Source organism: Odontesthes bonariensis, chromosome 19 (assembly GCF_027942865.1).
Source record: "Odontesthes bonariensis isolate fOdoBon6 chromosome 19, fOdoBon6.hap1, whole genome shotgun sequence".
In the NCBI taxonomy this organism is placed as follows: domain Eukaryota; kingdom Metazoa; phylum Chordata; class Actinopteri; order Atheriniformes; family Atherinopsidae; genus Odontesthes; species Odontesthes bonariensis.
Window position 1 is genome coordinate 3,906,275 of NC_134524.1, and position 16,662 is coordinate 3,922,936.

Here is a 16,662-nt window from a genome sequence, read left to right on the forward strand (position 1 = left end):
AAGACCAGTTTGTTCTTAAGGCCTCAGTTGACCAGACTGGGTTATAGCTGAGTAAACAACTTTATTTAGAGGTTCAGATGGCTTTGTGTCATAATTTACTGAACAGAAACTAAGTGAACCCCTGATCCAGCAGCTGGTAGCAGCAGTGAGCTGAAGTAATGGTTTCCAGAGGAGTTCATGGTGGACTCAATGGCTGCGAGGTGCCCAGGTCCTGTGGCTGCAGAACCAGCCCAGATCATCAGCCCTCCACCACCGTGCTTGACAGCTGGTGTGAGGTGTTTGTGCTGATGTGCTGTGTTTGGTTTCCTCCAAACCTGCTGCTGTGCATCATGAGCAAACATCTCCACTTTGGTCTGCTCTGTCCAAAGGACATTGTTCCAGAAGTCTTGTGGTTTGTTCAGATGCAGCTTTGCAAACCTGAGCTGTGCTGCCATGTTCTTTTTAGAGAGAAGAGGCTTTCTCCTGCAGCCCTTCCACACAAGCCATACTTGTTCAGTCTGTTTCTAACTGTGCTGTCATGACCTTTAACCTTTAACATGCTAACTGAGGCCTGCAGAGTCTGAGATGTAGCTCTTGGGTTTCTGACCTTGGGGTGACCTTTAACCTTTAACACGCTAACTGAGGCCCGCAGAGTCTGAGATGTAGCTCTTGGGTTTTTGACCTTGGGGTGACCTTTAACCTTTAACATGCTGACTGAGGCCTGCAGAATCTGAGATGTAGCTCTTTGGGTTTCTGACCTTGGGGTGACCTTTAACCTTTAACATGCTAACTGAGGCCTGCAGAGTCTGAGATGTAGCTCTTGGGTTTCTGACCTTGGGGTGACCTTTAACCTTTAACATGCTAACTGAGGCCTGCAGAGTCTGAGATGTAGCTCTTGGGTTTCTGACCTTGGGGTGACCTTGCTGGGACGTCCACTCCTGGGCAGATTGACAGCTGTCCTGAATGTTTTCCACCTGTGAATAATCTTTCTCTCTGTGGAACGATGGACTCCAGATAGTTTGGAAACGGCCCTTTAACCCTTCCCAGGTTGCTGATGTCTTTCCTCCTTGGCATCGTGGTAACACACACCTGAACGCTGCAGAGCGTCACGACTGGTCTCTGAAAGACGAGGAAAGAAAAACCCGTCATTAAAAGAGTCAAAAACTCAGAGTTAACCCTTTCTTCTTCTTCTTCTTCTTCTTCTCTTTTTAGGGGTGGTAGCTCGTCATCCCCTCTTCTTCCCTTACCTGAAGAAACACCTGACTTCCTCCGTGGTGGAGGAATACTTCTCCCACCTCATCCAGCCGGGACGGCGCGGCGCCGTGACACGGTGAGACAAAACAGACGGATAAAAGCAGCATGGAGGAGGTTTGTGGGGTTTTCTTACGGGAGTGTCTGTCAGACACCCAGGAACATAAAACAGCAGCAGTCAGCAGCTGTGGTCGGTGAGGTCACCGTCAGAACTGCGTACGAGCAGATTTTAGTCATAACTGAGGCGGGGACATATCCAGACCACATTAAAGTCCACCACATTTGTTTTTTTTCTTTGTGTTTATGCCTAGAAGCCGATCAGAACAGCTTCTCACTGCAAAGTCTGAACTTTTAAAAGCCAAAAGAGGTCCCAGTTGACATATTTTAACTAGTGCTGGGCGAGTTAATTCGTTATTATCGCGTTAACTTGTTAATTATTTAACGCCAATACATATTTTATCGCGCATTAACGCAGGTTTTATTGTTGTAAAAGTCTTTTGCTCACAGGCTTTTATTTTGTAAAAGTCTTTTGCTCACAGGCTTTTATTATTGTAAAAATCTTTTGCTCACAGGCTTTTATTTTGTAAAAGTCTTTTGCTCACAGGCTTTTATTTTGTAAAAGTCTGTTGCTCACAGGCTTTTATTATTGTAAAAATCTTTTGCTCACAGGCTTTTATTTTGTAAAAGTCTGTTGCTCACAGGCTTTTATTATTGTAAAAGTCTTTTGCTCACAGGCTTTTATTTTGTAAAAGTCTGTATTTTGCGTACAAATGTGATTAATCGTGATTAATCAGGGAAATCATGTGATTAATTAGATTAAACATTTTAATCGTTGCCCAGCCCTGGTTTTAACTAAGTCCAAGTCCTCAACATGTTTAACTTGCGAATCCTGTTTTAATGCTCCACTCAGGTTCAAGTCTTTCAGTGGAGTTGGTCAGCAAGTCCGAATCACGCCTTAGATTTTAGACTTCCCCTTCCTGAGAGTCCAAAGTCTGAAGTCATGAGTGCGCTGGAGAAAGCAAGTCCAAGTCAGGTCCCAAGTCTTTTTAGAGCTCGAGTCCAGGTCAGCTTCATGCACTTGGAGCACAGCTCTAAGAGCTTTTGATCCCGACTCAAGGTGAAAACTTTAGGTCTCGTGTCCAAGTCTGATATCAAACCTTTAGGGGACAAGTCGGCATCAGGTCACCAGAGATCAGGTTCAAGTCAAGTTTCAAGTCTGTCGAGCACAAATCAAAGTCACATTTCAAGTCCCGGGGATGCTAGTTGAAGTCAAAGTCCAAGTCAGTAGATTGCAGAGGTGGGGACTTGGACTCGAGACTTGAGACTTGACTTGGACTCGAGTCCCGATTTTGATGACTTGAGACTTGCTTGACCAAATCAAAAAAAGACTTGAGACTCTACTTGGACTTGACCCTCTGGACTCGAGTTAAGTCACATGCAGCAAGCACAAATATTAAAATATTTTTTAAAAGTGTCGCATCAATACTGTAGCAAGCAGCCAGAAATCCCAGCCGTCAGTGACACCTGAACGCCGCCTGAACTGCACGCCGCCCGCCACGTCACGTCACTACATCACGTCACTACGTCACGTTACCTTACGCACAGCTAACAGACCAGAGGTTCAACCTGGTTTTTTTATGTGCAAGTTTCAGCAAGTTTGTGTAGAAATAAAAGGAGAAATACCTCCCAAAGCCTATTGTCTATTGATTTACAAATGCACTCCTGTTATCAGTCTTGGCTGGATAATTAATGCCAATACACACAAAAAAAGATACTAAAGATATCGCCCAATTTTTTTTCAATTTCAAATAGCTTTATTGGCACAAGAAGGCAGTGCTTATATTGACGAAGCATCTAAACACAATATTAATAAAAATAAACAAATGAATAAGTGGCAGAACATTAACAATAATATATAAACAACTTAACACATTGACTACCAGCGGTTTTTACAGAATTATGTCGTAGACTCCCAGCGTTCTAAACCATTTTTTTTTACGTTTTTTGTACAGTCACAGCATATTATGTGATAGGGCCACTGAAACATGTTATGGCTCGTTTGAAAGCTGAGACTTTAAACTCTTTGTGGGTCAAAACTGCGTGTCTCTAGGTGCCGCCATTAGCGAGCTATCCTTAGCTAAACCAAGGCGGGTATCCACCAAAATCAACAACAAACTGAGATATCGGGGCTTTAGTGAAACGTGCGCTCTTTCAGCCTGTTGCACTTTAGATACTTACATATCCGGGTCAGAGGATTTGCGTCGTGTCCTTGTGTCAAAGGAGTTTACATGTTCATAAGACCGCCTCCTTAGACTTGTTGCGTGTCTTCTTCTCCTTCTTGTTGTTTGTTTATGTTACTTTACCGCCACCCTCTGGAAACCGACACGTGCGATTGGTTGGGACTCTAAACAAAAATCCTAGGACTTGGACTTGACTTGGACTTGAGAGCAAAGACTTGAGACTCTACTTGGACTTGCAACATGGGGACTTTCTCCCACCTCTGGTAGATTGTGAGTTCACGTCAAGATGAAGTTATAAGAGCACAAGTCCGAGGACTCGTTTTAGGCAGCACGATTTCAGATTTCAAGTCTTCAAAGTGGGTCACAAGTCTGTAGAGTTTGAGTCCAACTCAAGGGGAAGACCCTAGGTCTTGTGTCCAAGTCTGGTATTAAACCTTTAGGGGACAAGGCCCAGTCAGCATCAGGTCACCAGAGATCAGGTTCAAGCCAAGTTTCAAGTCTGTGGACTTCGTCACGTCAAGAGGAAGTTATTAGATCACAACCACATGGAGGTGTGAGCCAGCAAGATGTCAGATCACAAGTCTGTAGAGCGTACAAGTCCAATTCAAGATGAAGACTTTTAAGATGTCAGATCACAAGTCCAATTCAAGATGAAGACTTTTAAGATGTCAGATCACAAGTCCAATTCAAGATGAAGACTTTTAAGATGTCGGATATCAAGTCCAATTCAAGATGAAGACTTTTAAGATGTCAGATCACAAGTCCAATTCAAGATGAAGACTTTTAAGATGTCAGATCACAAGTCCAATTCAAGATGAAGACTTTTAAGATGTCGGATATCAAGTCCAATTCAAGATGAAGACTTTTAAGATGTCGGATCACAAGTCCAATTCAAGATGAAGACTTTTAAGATGTCGGATCACAAGTCCAATTCAAGATGAAGACTTTTAAGATGTCAGATCACAAGTCCAATTCAAGATGAAGACTTTTAAGATGTCGGATCACAAGTCCAATTCAAGATGAAGACTTTTAAGATGTCAGATCACAAGTCCAATTCAAGATGAAGACTTTTAAGATGTCAGATCACAAGTCCAATTCAAGATGAAGACTTTTAAGATGTCGGATCACAAGTCCAATTCAAGATGAAGACTTTTAAGATGTCGGATCACAAGTCCAATTCAAGATGAAGACTTTTAAGATGTCGGATCACAAGTCCAATTCAAGATGAAGACTTTTAAGATGTCGGATCACAAGTCCAATTCAAGATGAAGACTTTTAAGATGTCAGATCACAAGTCCGATTCAAGATGAAGACTTTTAAGATGTCGGATCACAAGTCCAATTCAAGATGAAGACTTTTAAGATGTCGGATATCAAGTCCAATTCAAGATGAAGACTTTTAAGATGTCGGATCACAAGTCCAATTCAAGATGAAGACTTTTAAGATGTCGGATCACAAGTCCAATTCAAGATGAAGACTTTTAAGATGTCGGATCACAAGTCCAATTCAAGATGAAGACTTTTAAGATGTCGGATATCAAGTCCAATTCAAGATGAAGACTTTTAAGATGTCGGATCAGAAGTCCAATTCAAGATGAAGACTTTTAAGATGTCGGATATCAAGTCCAATTCAAGATGAAGACTTTTAAGATGTCGGATCACAAGTCCAATTCAAGATGAAGACTTTTAAGATGTCGGATATCAAGTCCAATTCAAGATGAAGACTTTTAAGATGTCGGATATCAAGTCCAATTCAAGATGAAGACTTTTAAGATGTCGGATATCAAGTCCAATTCAAGATGAAGACTTTTAAGATGTCGGATATCAAGTCCAATTCAAGATGAAGACTTTTAAGATGTCGGATATCAAGTCCAATTCAAGATGAAGACTTTTAAGATGTCGGATATCAAGTCCAATTCAAGATGAAGACTTTTAAGATGTCAGATCACAAGTCCAATTCAAGATGAAGACTTTTAAGATGTCAGATCACAAGTCCGATTCAAGATGAAGACTTTTAAGATGTCGGATCACAAGTCCAATTCAAGATGAAGACTTTTAAGATGTCGGATCACAAGTCCAATTCAAGATGAAGACTTTTAAGATGTCGGATATCAAGTCCAATTCAAGATGAAGACTTTTAAGATGTCAGATCACAAGTCCAATTCAAGATGAAGACTTTTAAGATGTCGGATATCAAGTCCAATTCAAGATGAAGACTTTTAAGATGTCAGATCACAAGTCCAATTCAAGATGAAGACTTTTAAGATGTCAGATCACAAGTCCAATTCAAGATGAAGACTTTTAAGATGTCAGATCACAAGTCCAATTCAAGATGAAGACTTTTAAGATGTCGGATCACAAGTCCAATTCAAGATGAAGACTTTTAAGATGTCAGATCACAAGTCCAATTCAAGATGAAGACTTTTAAGATGTCAGATCACAAGTCCAATTCAAGATGAAGACTTTTAAGATGTCAGATCACAAGTCCAATTCAAGATGAAGACTTTTAAGATGTCAGATCACAAGTCCGATTCAAGATGAAGACTTTTAAGATGTCAGATCACAAGTCCAATTCAAGATGAAGACTTTTAAGATGTCAGATCACAAGTCCAATTCAAGATGAAGACTTTTAAGATGTCGGATATCAAGTCTTTTGTCCAAACAGGTCAAAGACAAGAAGATTCAAGTCAGATCCCAAGTCTGTGGAAAGATTGGCACCTCCAACACCTCAAACTGGGACGTAGCTGATCATATAAATCAATCCGTCATAGAAAAAACTCTCAACTAACTATGTTTTATTGGCAGGATCCTCATTAATCACGACCAAGTCCAAACCGAGACCCATGTTTTCGAGTCTCTGAGGAACAAACTTGATTAGTCGGTAAAGAAAACTCTTTTTAAGTATTCATCAATCAATCAATCAATCAATCAATCTTTATTTATATAGCGCATTTCATACCACAGCCAACTCAATGTGCTTTTATTCATGAAGAAAACCACATCAGTCTTTATTTAGACCAACTTCCTGTGAGAGAAGGGGTCGAACTCTGAGCCAAGCGGCAGAATCTGTGCTCATTTCATTTAATCGTGTTTCCTTTTAAAGGTTCTGAGCCCGTCTTGTTCGGGTCATCTTTACGTTCTCGCCCACAGAAGGAAACACTGAGTTAGTTTTCCTCAGTGATGCTTAAAAAAGGTTCTTTGTTTCAGACTTTCTTTAATCTTTCAAAGCAGCCGTTCTCCAGGCTTTTCTTTGGCTGCTTTTCCCCTCTTTTTTTCAGAGTGTTTTTGGAGAATCTGGCAGTTTTCCTGCTCTTTGGCTCCCCCCCCCCCAACCACCGTCATAAAAACAAATCACCATGACGACGTTCGGGCTGCAGCCTTTGATGCTTAATTACAGTTTATTGCTCAGATTTTTGTTGGCCTGTTCACATTTAGTCTTTTTTTTTTTTAATGTGGCAGATATCAGATTTCACCGTACTGAGTAGAGAAGCAAAGACCTCACTGGACGCAGGAATTCTCCCCCAGCGACTCGCTCCCGTCCTTCATGTTTAGAAAAGACACCGAAATGTGGCGACTTCTGATCAAGAGTGACGTAGAAGTCGCATTTAATCCGATTTATGACCAAAAACCTGTTCTGTTCACAGTCAGTGGGGTCACATGGCACTGAAAGGGTCGGATTATTGGCTAAATTACAATCCGACTGAGTTATTAAGTGCATGTAGACACCTTAATCAGACTAAGAATGGGATTGGATCGGATTGAGACCCCGAGATAACTTAACTCAGAGGTCAACAGGAAGTGGCTCTATTAGCAACAGCTGGAATGGGTACAGCGCCACCTATCACACCGGGGTATGACACGCTTTGTGCCTCTAATCCCATTCATTCACCGCCATATATCCAAGGAGAATTACCCTCGCTCAGCTCAGTCTGATTGTAATTTAGCCAATAATCTGATCCTTTCAGTGCCATGTGACCCCACTGAATGTCATGAAGAAATCCGAGTCGCATATGAGCGAATGATTGGATTTGGGCCACATTGAGCATGTGAGCCCTGCACATGCACAATGTGCAGGGCTCACAATTAAAAAAAAATCCTAATCCCAAAAAAATAAACATTATCACGTCTAAAAGTAGGAAAAAACAGATAATAATAAGAATTATATTTCATTCAACATCAAGAAAAAGTAAATAAGATTCAATTTAAAGCTTAAAAAAGGAATATAAGATAAAATCTAATGACTAATTATGGAACAATTAATATAAATGAAATGATTAAACTGTTTTATGCCACCAGAAATGAATAATCTAGAAGCTCTTTGTGGGTTTTAGACTGGAATTAAGATTTGTTCCCATTTCTTTAGCTGCATGTGTGAAAAACAGCAAAGATAACACAGTGTGACAGACAGAAAACAGGATTTCTGCAGCAACAAGGTGATTCCCAAAGAAAACTCTGCATACGACTCCCTCATATTTCACTCTGACTCTGCTGGATCTGAACCTTACAGTCAGTCAGATTTACATGGAAGAATCGGCCCGTTGATCTGTTCGTGGCTTTAAACAAAGCTCCAGTGTGTTGTTGATCTTCACGCCCCTCGCTGTAACCGTTGGTAACGCAGCCGGAGGCGGAGCTGCATGCGGCGACTGTTAGCGATTAGCGTAATTAAGACCTGGAGCCTGTAAACCTCACCGGCCTGCGTCTCCTCTCGCACCTCAAAACGCTTCATTAGTGCACCTCCGCCGCCTGTTAACCCTAACAAGCACACACACACACATGTTTAAACACTTACAGCGCACGCACACACACACACACACACACACACACACACACACACACACACACACACACACACACTGCTGGTGTTTAACACATGTACCCGACTCTCTGCTGGCGCTGTAACAGGCGTGGCCTCTCTTGTGGTTTGCAGATACTCTCTGCCGGGGATCCACAGCCTCAACTTCGTCCTGCAGAGCTCTCTGGGAGGGGGAGGGGTGGCCTCGCTGCGCAGCGACCCCCAGGTAAACACACACACACATGGCGGTTTCCACAGCCTTTTACTGTACCCAAAGGGGCAGATCCTGAGCTTCGGTGGGAGAAACGTCCCGTCAGAGAAGGTGTTAACCCCCTCCAAACTGAACTCCTGCAGCGTCCTACTTCCTCTTTTCGTTTCCTCCTCTTCCTCCTCATCTGCTCACAGTTGAACTCCAACATGTCAGAAGTTCAAACACCCTCAGAAGTAAATTTATTTAACAGCCGGCTGAAAAATGTGCATAAAAACATCAAAATGATCACAAATTCCTAATCTTAGGATGCAGTTTATCCTCCTTTTAAACAAGTTTAAACTTTTTCCATAAAGATGCAGAAACAGCCGGCAGCAGTTAAACTTTTCATCCCACTGTTTAAACAACTCGGTCCAGTTCAACGCTGGACTGAAGACACTGAGCCACAGAGAGGGATCTGCATCTGTGCATCTGCATCTGAATCTGTGCATCTGTGTAGCTGTGCATCTGAATCTGTGCATCTGTGTAGCTGTACATCTCTGCATCTGTGCAGCTATGCAGCTATGCATCTGAATCTGTGCATCTGTGAATCTGTGCATCTGTGTAGCTGTGCATCTGAATCTGTGCATCTGTGTAGCTGTGCATCTGAATCTGTGTAGCTGTGCATCTGTGCATCTGTGTAGCTGTGCATCTGTGTAGCTGTGCATCTCTGCATCTGTGCAGCTGTGTAGCTGTGCATCTCTGCATCTGTGTAGCTGTGCATCTCTGCATCTGTGCAGCTGTGTAGCTGCACATCTCTGCATCTGTGTAGCTGTGCATCTCTGCAGCTGCGCATCTGTGCATCTCTGCATCTGTGTAGCTGTGCATCTCTGCAGCTGCGCATCTCTGCATCTGTGTAGCTGTACATCTCTGCATCTGTGTAGCTGTGCATCTCTGCAGCTATGCATCTCTGCAGCTGTGCATCTCTGCATCTGTGCAGCTGTACATCTCTGCATCTGTGCAGCTGTACATCTGTGTAGCTGTGCATCTCTGCAGCTGTGCATCTCTGCATCTGTGTAGCTGTGCATCTCTGCAGCTGCGCATCTCTGCATCTGTGTAGCTGTGCATCTCTGCAGCTGCGCATCTCTGCATCTGTGTAGCTGTACATCTGTGCATCTCTGCAGCTGCGCATCTCTGCATCTGTGCATCTCTGCATCTGTGTAGCTGTACATCTGTGCATCTCTGCAGCTGCGCATCTCTGCATCTGTGTAGCTGTACATCTGTGCATCTCTGCAGCTGCGCATCTCTGCATCTGTGCATCTGTGCATCTGTACATCTGTGCATCTCTGCATCTCTGCAGCTGTGCATCTCTGCAGCTGCGCATCTCTGCATCTGTGTATCTCTGCATCTGTGCATCTGTGCATCTCTGCATCTCTGCATCTCTGCAGCTGTGTCTTCCCCCACATAAGACGTTCAGGTCAGAAGAGAAAAGAAAAGTTTGCAGTTTGGTGACTGATGTGTTTGTCAGACATCCAGCTTCTATTTCAACAGTCCGAGTCCTCAGATGACCTTAATAATAACCTTTTTATTCCAGCTGATACCTTTGCATCTTACTGTCAGTCCAATAAAAGCCTTCAGAGAGGAAGCGTCACAGTTCTGTCACTTCTCGTGTAAATTAAAGCGGAAGTTCGACACTTTCAGTCATCGTCTCATGTCAAATCAAGAAAGATAGATAGCTCAGAGATAATAGAAGAAGAAGCTTCTGACTGCAGACACTTACAGTCCTGCATGTTGTTAGAGGGGCTTCCTGGTGCAAAGTAAAGGAAATGTGTTTAAAGCACCTTTTAGCTTCCCCACAGAGAACAAAGGCCTCCATTCTCTAACGCCCCTCTAAAGTTTTAAAGTTTTCACCTCGCTGGAACCTCCCAAACATCAAAGAGAGCTCCCAACGTGCCGCTCCGCACTCCTCCTGAACTCGTAAAGCTCAGACACACAATCTGGGCATTCCAACACGTCCTGTAAACTCACTCAGATCTCTGTCTTCCCTTCAGGGTAAAGCTTACGGACAGATGCTGCTGGACCTGAAGGTGAGCGGGCTGCCCGACCTCAAGTCCCTGGTGGACTGAGGAGGAGGACGAAGGAGGACGAAGGAGGACGGGAGACGCTTTACCTCCACAGAAACACAAAGGGACGCGTCACAGGGTGAAATCACATCCTCGGGTCCAATCTGTAGAGACCTACGGGGCATTAAATGATGAGGTTATGAGATTTTGGTACGATTTTAAAGTCTTTTTCCACAGTACGAATCAAAGGAAAACTTCCAGGAAACTCAACTGAAAGCGGGCTGTTTTCTTCTGCTTTTCACTCGGTAAACGTTCCCACAGTTGCGCTTCTTTAAGGCCAACGCGAGCGTGTTCAGGCCCCATAGATCATAGATAATTGGCAGTGTTTCCCAGAAACAGATTATCAAAAGAACGGAGTAAACAACAGCTTTCGCAGCAGCGAGTGTGAAGCTCCAGACGTTAAAAACACGCCATGCTGCATTCATCACGGGACCGCAGAGCGCTCGGCGTCGGCGCTGGGGGACAGAAACACGCATTTCAGCCGTCAGCGGTGTGATCACTGACGGTGCATTTCAGTAAGGCTGCAGAGCCGGGTCTGCGGGGACACATCTGGGAGCGATTCCCACTGAGAGGTTGCATCAAAGTGACAGAAACAGGAAGCCAGGAGACGAGCCGCCAAGCCGAGTAATCCGATTATCTGAAGGAGTCCAAGCAAAAAGAAAAGCTGGAGACGGATGAGGCGACGGGTCGCTTTGAAGTGAAAGTGTGATGAAGGCCTGACACTTCTTCTTTTGTCCAGTTTCCTCAAATGTTTTAAGGACACACTGCACACCATGCTGAGATATGCAGAGTTTTCAGCTAACAGCTCTTTGGGAATCACCTTGTTGCTGCAGAAATCCTGTTTTCTGTCTGTCACACTGTGTTATCTTTGCTGTTTTTCACACATGCAGCTAAAGAAATGGGAACAAATCTTAATTCCAGTCTAAAACCCACAAAGAGCTTCTAGATTATTCATTTCTGGTGGCATAAAACAGTTTAATCATGTCATTTATATTAATTGTTCCATAATTAGTCATTAGATTTGATCTTATATTCCTTTTTTAAGCTTTAAATTTAATCTTATTTACTTTTCCTTGATGTTGAATAAAATATAATTGATTATAGTTCATTATGTTGGGATTAGGATTTTTTTTTAATGAATTTCTTATATTAATTTGACTCTTTTGGTAACTGAAAGCAGTTTTAATGTAAATATACAAAAAAGTTGAAACTATGAAGCTGTTTTTCACAGATGCAGCTAAAGAAATGGGAACAAATGAAGTGTCTCTGTGACAGGCTGCTGGGAACAAAGAGCCTAAAGATCCAGTTTAAAACGGCTTCTTTGCTAAGTTGTCTGTTCTGTGTGGACACAACGCTGGTTCATCCCTTGAGTTAGGAGCCTTTTTCCTGCCTGAATGGTTCACAGCTCAGAGTTAAGTGGCTTAACGAAGAAAAAACTGGACTGAAGATGAGTGAAAAGGCAGAAAAATGTCAGCAGAAAAACGCTGAAAGACCTTCAGAAAGTGTTGAAACTGTTGCTGAAGATCACTTAAGCTGCTTGGATGCAAAATATAAAGAAATAAAAGGCGTCTCATGACCAAAATGCTTCAAAAACCACATAAAATACTGGTTCTGGTGTTGTTCCGTGCTTTAAACCGGAAAGACAACGGGTAACATATTTTCAAAATAAGAGCGCTGCTGGTGACAACTATTAAAGAATATTTTGATGCTGCTTTATCTCTCGATGTTAACAAAAAGATCTCAAAAGATGTTATTAAACTTTAAATGGAGGCACAAAAACCACAACATTAAAAAAAAACAGAAATAATGAACTCCTATGATAACGATGGCCTTAACTTTTTAGACTTTTACACTTTAAATAACCAGATTTTCTCTAAATCAGGAGGCCTTAATGTATTTTTATTTTGTAATTATAACGTTGAAAAAAAATCCCCTAAAACTCTCCTACTTTAATAAACAGATGCTTCTATATGGTCACTGATCTACAAACATCCTTTTTCCCCTCATAGATGCTACATATGGAACAATATTGGTACGACGGGTTCATGATAAATTGTTTAAGCCCATTTATTTTGAAAGTATTATTTCCGTTTTGGTTCATTTTGCCGTTGTGTTTTGCACTTCAGGGCCACCGTAGGACATAGTAAAGGGATAAACCGCAGATTATTATCTGTGTGATTGACAGACTTAACCATGAACGTTGGATCTTAAGAGGTTCTTAAAGTGCTCAGAACCCAACAGAACCCAACAGAACCACAAAAGCTGCCGAATGGCTCCGAATTTAGCCTGAAAAAAGGTTAAAAACACAGGCCCACACGTCTCTGAGGTGTCTGAAAAAGCTCCTGTTTGACATCGTCTCTGAGAATGTGAGTGAAGCAGCGGCTTGAGGGGGAATGTGCTCGACCTCTGACCCCCTCAGGACCGGCCGGCGGTTTGTTTTGGGTTCCCTAGGAGGATAAAATCTTTGGCTTGGAGATGTTCCAGGCAGATATCAGAGGAGACGGTCGCTCGTTGACCTCGTGTCTGACCGTCGCAGCGCCGCCTGGTTCGTCCTGACGCGACCCGGCGTGACCTTCCAGCTTTCAGTCATAATTACAAACAGGTTGAAGTCGCTGAACCCTCCCCTGAACACAGAAAATGGGTCGGCCGCCTGTCTGAGGCGGTAAATAAACGGCGGTCCTGGTGACGCGCAGCCAAACACTTTGGAGCACCATAAAACCAGAATGAATTCTTTCAGGCCCGGACTGAAAGCAGAGCAGAACTCACATGGGAAATGCTCAGATCAACAGGCGAGGTGTCGAAGCTGCGAGTCCACATTCCCATAAAAGCCCGAAATGAGAGAAGCCACAAGAGTGGAGAGGAAATCTGCTCCCAGCCCGACGATGACAAAGAGCTCTGGAGCCACATCTGTGCTTCATGTTCCCTCTGAGGAAATAACCAGACGCTCAAAGCTGCTTCTGATTCTCTTCTGGCAGCTTTTAGTCATTTTCTTCTTTGTTTTGTCCCGTTAGACTTTCCCACAGTCGGTATCTGGGTCAGCTCCGCAGAATCGGACCGTAAAGGGATCATTGGGAAGATCATTGGGACGATTATTGGGGAGATTATTGGGGAGATTATTGGGAAGATCATTGGGAAGATTATTGGGAAGATTATTGGGGAGATTATTGGGAAGATCATTGGGAAGATTATTGGGGAGATTATTGGGGAGATTACTGGGACGATTATTGGGAAGATCATTGGGATGATCATTGGGAAGAATATTGGGAAGATCATTGGGACGATCATTGGGACGATTATTGGGAAGATCATTGGGACGATTATTGGGGAGATTATTGAGACGATCATTGGGGAGATTATTGGGAAGATTATTGGGGAGATAATTGGGGAGAATATTGAGACGATTATTGGGAAGAATATTGGGAAGAATATTGGGGAGATTATTGGGACGATTATTGGGAAGAATATTGAGACGATCATTGGGGAGATTATTGGGAAGATTATTGGGGAGATAATTGGGGAGAATATTGAGACGATTATTGGGAAGAATATTGGGAAGATCATTGGGACGATTATTGGGAAGATCATTGGGAAGAATATTGGGAAGCCTCAGACACCGTCGACATTTTGTTTTCTTGTTGTTTGTTGATCTACTTCTTCAAAACTTATTTATTCAAAACTAAAGAAAAACTGCTTCCGTCAATCGTTCCTTCCTTCTGTCCGTCCATTCATCCGTCCACCCTTCCATTCATCCTTCCGTTCGTCCATCCTTCCATCCATTCTTCAAACCTTCCTTCCTTCCTTCCTTCCTTCCTTCCTTCCTTCCTTCCTTCCTTCCTTCCTTCCATCTGTCTGCATTAAACAGTAAATGTGTCCTGAACATAGTTTAAAGTATTTTAACTTTAAACAGTAAAGTGTTTAACTTATTCCCTAAAATCAACTCAAACACTGGAATAAGAACCTTTTTAAAGTAGCTGTTAAAGTTAATAATTACTGTTTGAATTGATCAGATATCGTTTCTTCTCGTTGCAGCTGGAGATTTTTAGGCTAAAACTCGACTCAGCTGAAGGTTTCTTCTCTTTTTAACAGCCGTTTCATGGGAAAAATACATTAAAACATGAACATAATTCATCTCCTAAAACCAGCTCCTCGCTGCTGCATTCCTGTTTCTGGTCTTTTTCTGGAGATTCCGGTTCTGGATACGTTTACCAGCAGAGAAATGCTGTTGGGATGTTTCAGGGCTGCTCAGCTGTGTCTTCATGTTGAGTTTCCTACTAGTTTCTGAAATTTATCGTGTTTATCTTTCATTTTCATCCCGGGTAACACAGAATGTGTGTATTATTAGGAGCTGAGATGGATAAAGTAGCTTTAGGTGCAAAATTAAAGGTCCGATGATTGAGCCCTGAGGAACACCTGAGAACCGCTGATCTAAGCGCCGCCGCTGCGGCGTCCTTATTGGAGCGCTTTAATCGGTCTAAAACCACCACGAAGCCTTTCTGTGGAGCCATGTGAGCTTTTTGTGTCACAGCACAGATTTTAGTTTGTTTTAAACTGAGTGTTCAGCTCCAAATTTATCAGATTATTCTGTAATTTAGAGCTGTGAGCAACACTCCTGCCTTCATTTCTGTCTGCTTCGAATCTTCTTCTGTTTTCCTTTCCGGATTCATTAAAAATTTCTGTGTTAAAGTGATTTTGTAGATATTAAACTGAAGAGATTAAACATATTTTTATTCCCAAACTCTCTGTTTTTAGTTTCCTTTTCTTGGCGGCAGCTTGTTTTGTACAACGTGGGATTTCTTCTTTTGTTTGTAATTTTCTCTGAAGTTAAATTGTAACTAACCGTTAACTAGCTGTGGATGAGGAGGATCCAGGGACAGAACGAGTGTTTCCACCTTATCTCTGCTCTGATGTGCAGCTTTTACCAATATTTGTTGATTTAAACTGACTCTGAAGGCTTCACAGGACAGATGTGCTCTTTTTAACCCATTAACCGCCAAGAGCCTCATTTAAGGTTCATGAACTTTACTGTTTTTCTCTAGCCTGGCTGACGCGTCCACATCTGGATGAGATGGTGGTCTGGGAACTAGTTGTGCATCTTCTCGTATTTGAGGCGTGGTTTACGAATGCCTCGAGCCGTTTATTGGGCGCTACGAATGTCTATCAAATGGCGTCTGGTTCTTCCCATGCTGCTTTGCGCGCGATTCATAGCCAATTGTATCACTTATACCAGATGACGTATGTAGAGCGACAGAAATTCGACGAAGAAGAAGAAAAAAAAAGTAAAATAAAAGTAAACTTGCGCTCTAAGCTACTTAAAACACTTTCTAAGGCTGCATCGAACGATACCGTTGTGTCCGCTGCCATGTTGGATTAACACTCTACGAGCTTCGGTGTCGCGCATAGACGTCGTCATCGTCTTGCTGCCCACCCCCCGTTCTGTGATTGGTTCCCTAACTCAGGCAAAAATAAGGGCGGTGGTGTCCAGGCTGCCTTTGCAGTGAGAATGAAATCGCCTGGGAATTTCCAGGCTAGTTTTTCTCACTAATCGGATATAAATGGATAGAAATAAAGCAGAAAGTAACGTAAATATCACTGGATGCTCTTTGATGTCTAAGGAAGAAGATTAAACAGATTAAACAATTGTTTCCACACTAAAATCCTCACAGAAGCTTCACCTCCAGTATAAAGTCACCCCTGAACCCCGCAGGTGAGGCTCAGGTGAGCTGAATCTATCTGCAGTGGACACAGAGTTTAACTTTGAGTTGTTTTCTCACCAAACTTGAGTGTTTTACTGCAGTTTTTCTTCGTTCAGGCCGGCTGAGCATCAAACCGACTGATGGATGATTGTGACTGAACACTTGGGCGGTTTGGGAGCCTGTACTGTTTGTTGTTACGACAACAGTAACTTTGTGTTGCTCAGACTGATGGGTGTTACGGTGGGGGTTCTCTGAGGAGTCATGAAAGCCTCCTACAGGTGACGTAATCACCACCAGTTGGGTTGTTATTGGGGCTCTCGGTCCAGGTTCGTCACCCCTTTGTTGCGCCTCACTGTCCAGTTTGTAATGTTCAGAGGCTGAACGAGGTGTTTAAAGTT

At 42.7% G+C, this 16,662-nt stretch overlaps 1 protein-coding gene across 1 annotated transcript in view; it reads left to right on the top strand.

Moving 5' to 3' along the window:
• LOC142368835 (uncharacterized) overlaps positions 1 to 15,306 on the top strand; it is a 45,681-nt gene extending 30,375 nt beyond the window's left edge. The window contains exons 18-20 of the mRNA XM_075451033.1: positions 1,192 to 1,309; positions 8,397 to 8,487; positions 10,500 to 15,306. Of these exons, the coding sequence (XP_075307148.1) occupies positions 1,192 to 1,309; positions 8,397 to 8,487; positions 10,500 to 10,574 (284 nt within the window). The 3' untranslated portion in view covers positions 10,575 to 15,306. The remainder of the gene's footprint in view (positions 1 to 1,191; positions 1,310 to 8,396; positions 8,488 to 10,499) is intronic.
• The last annotated feature ends 1,356 nt before the right edge of the window (positions 15,307 to 16,662 follow it).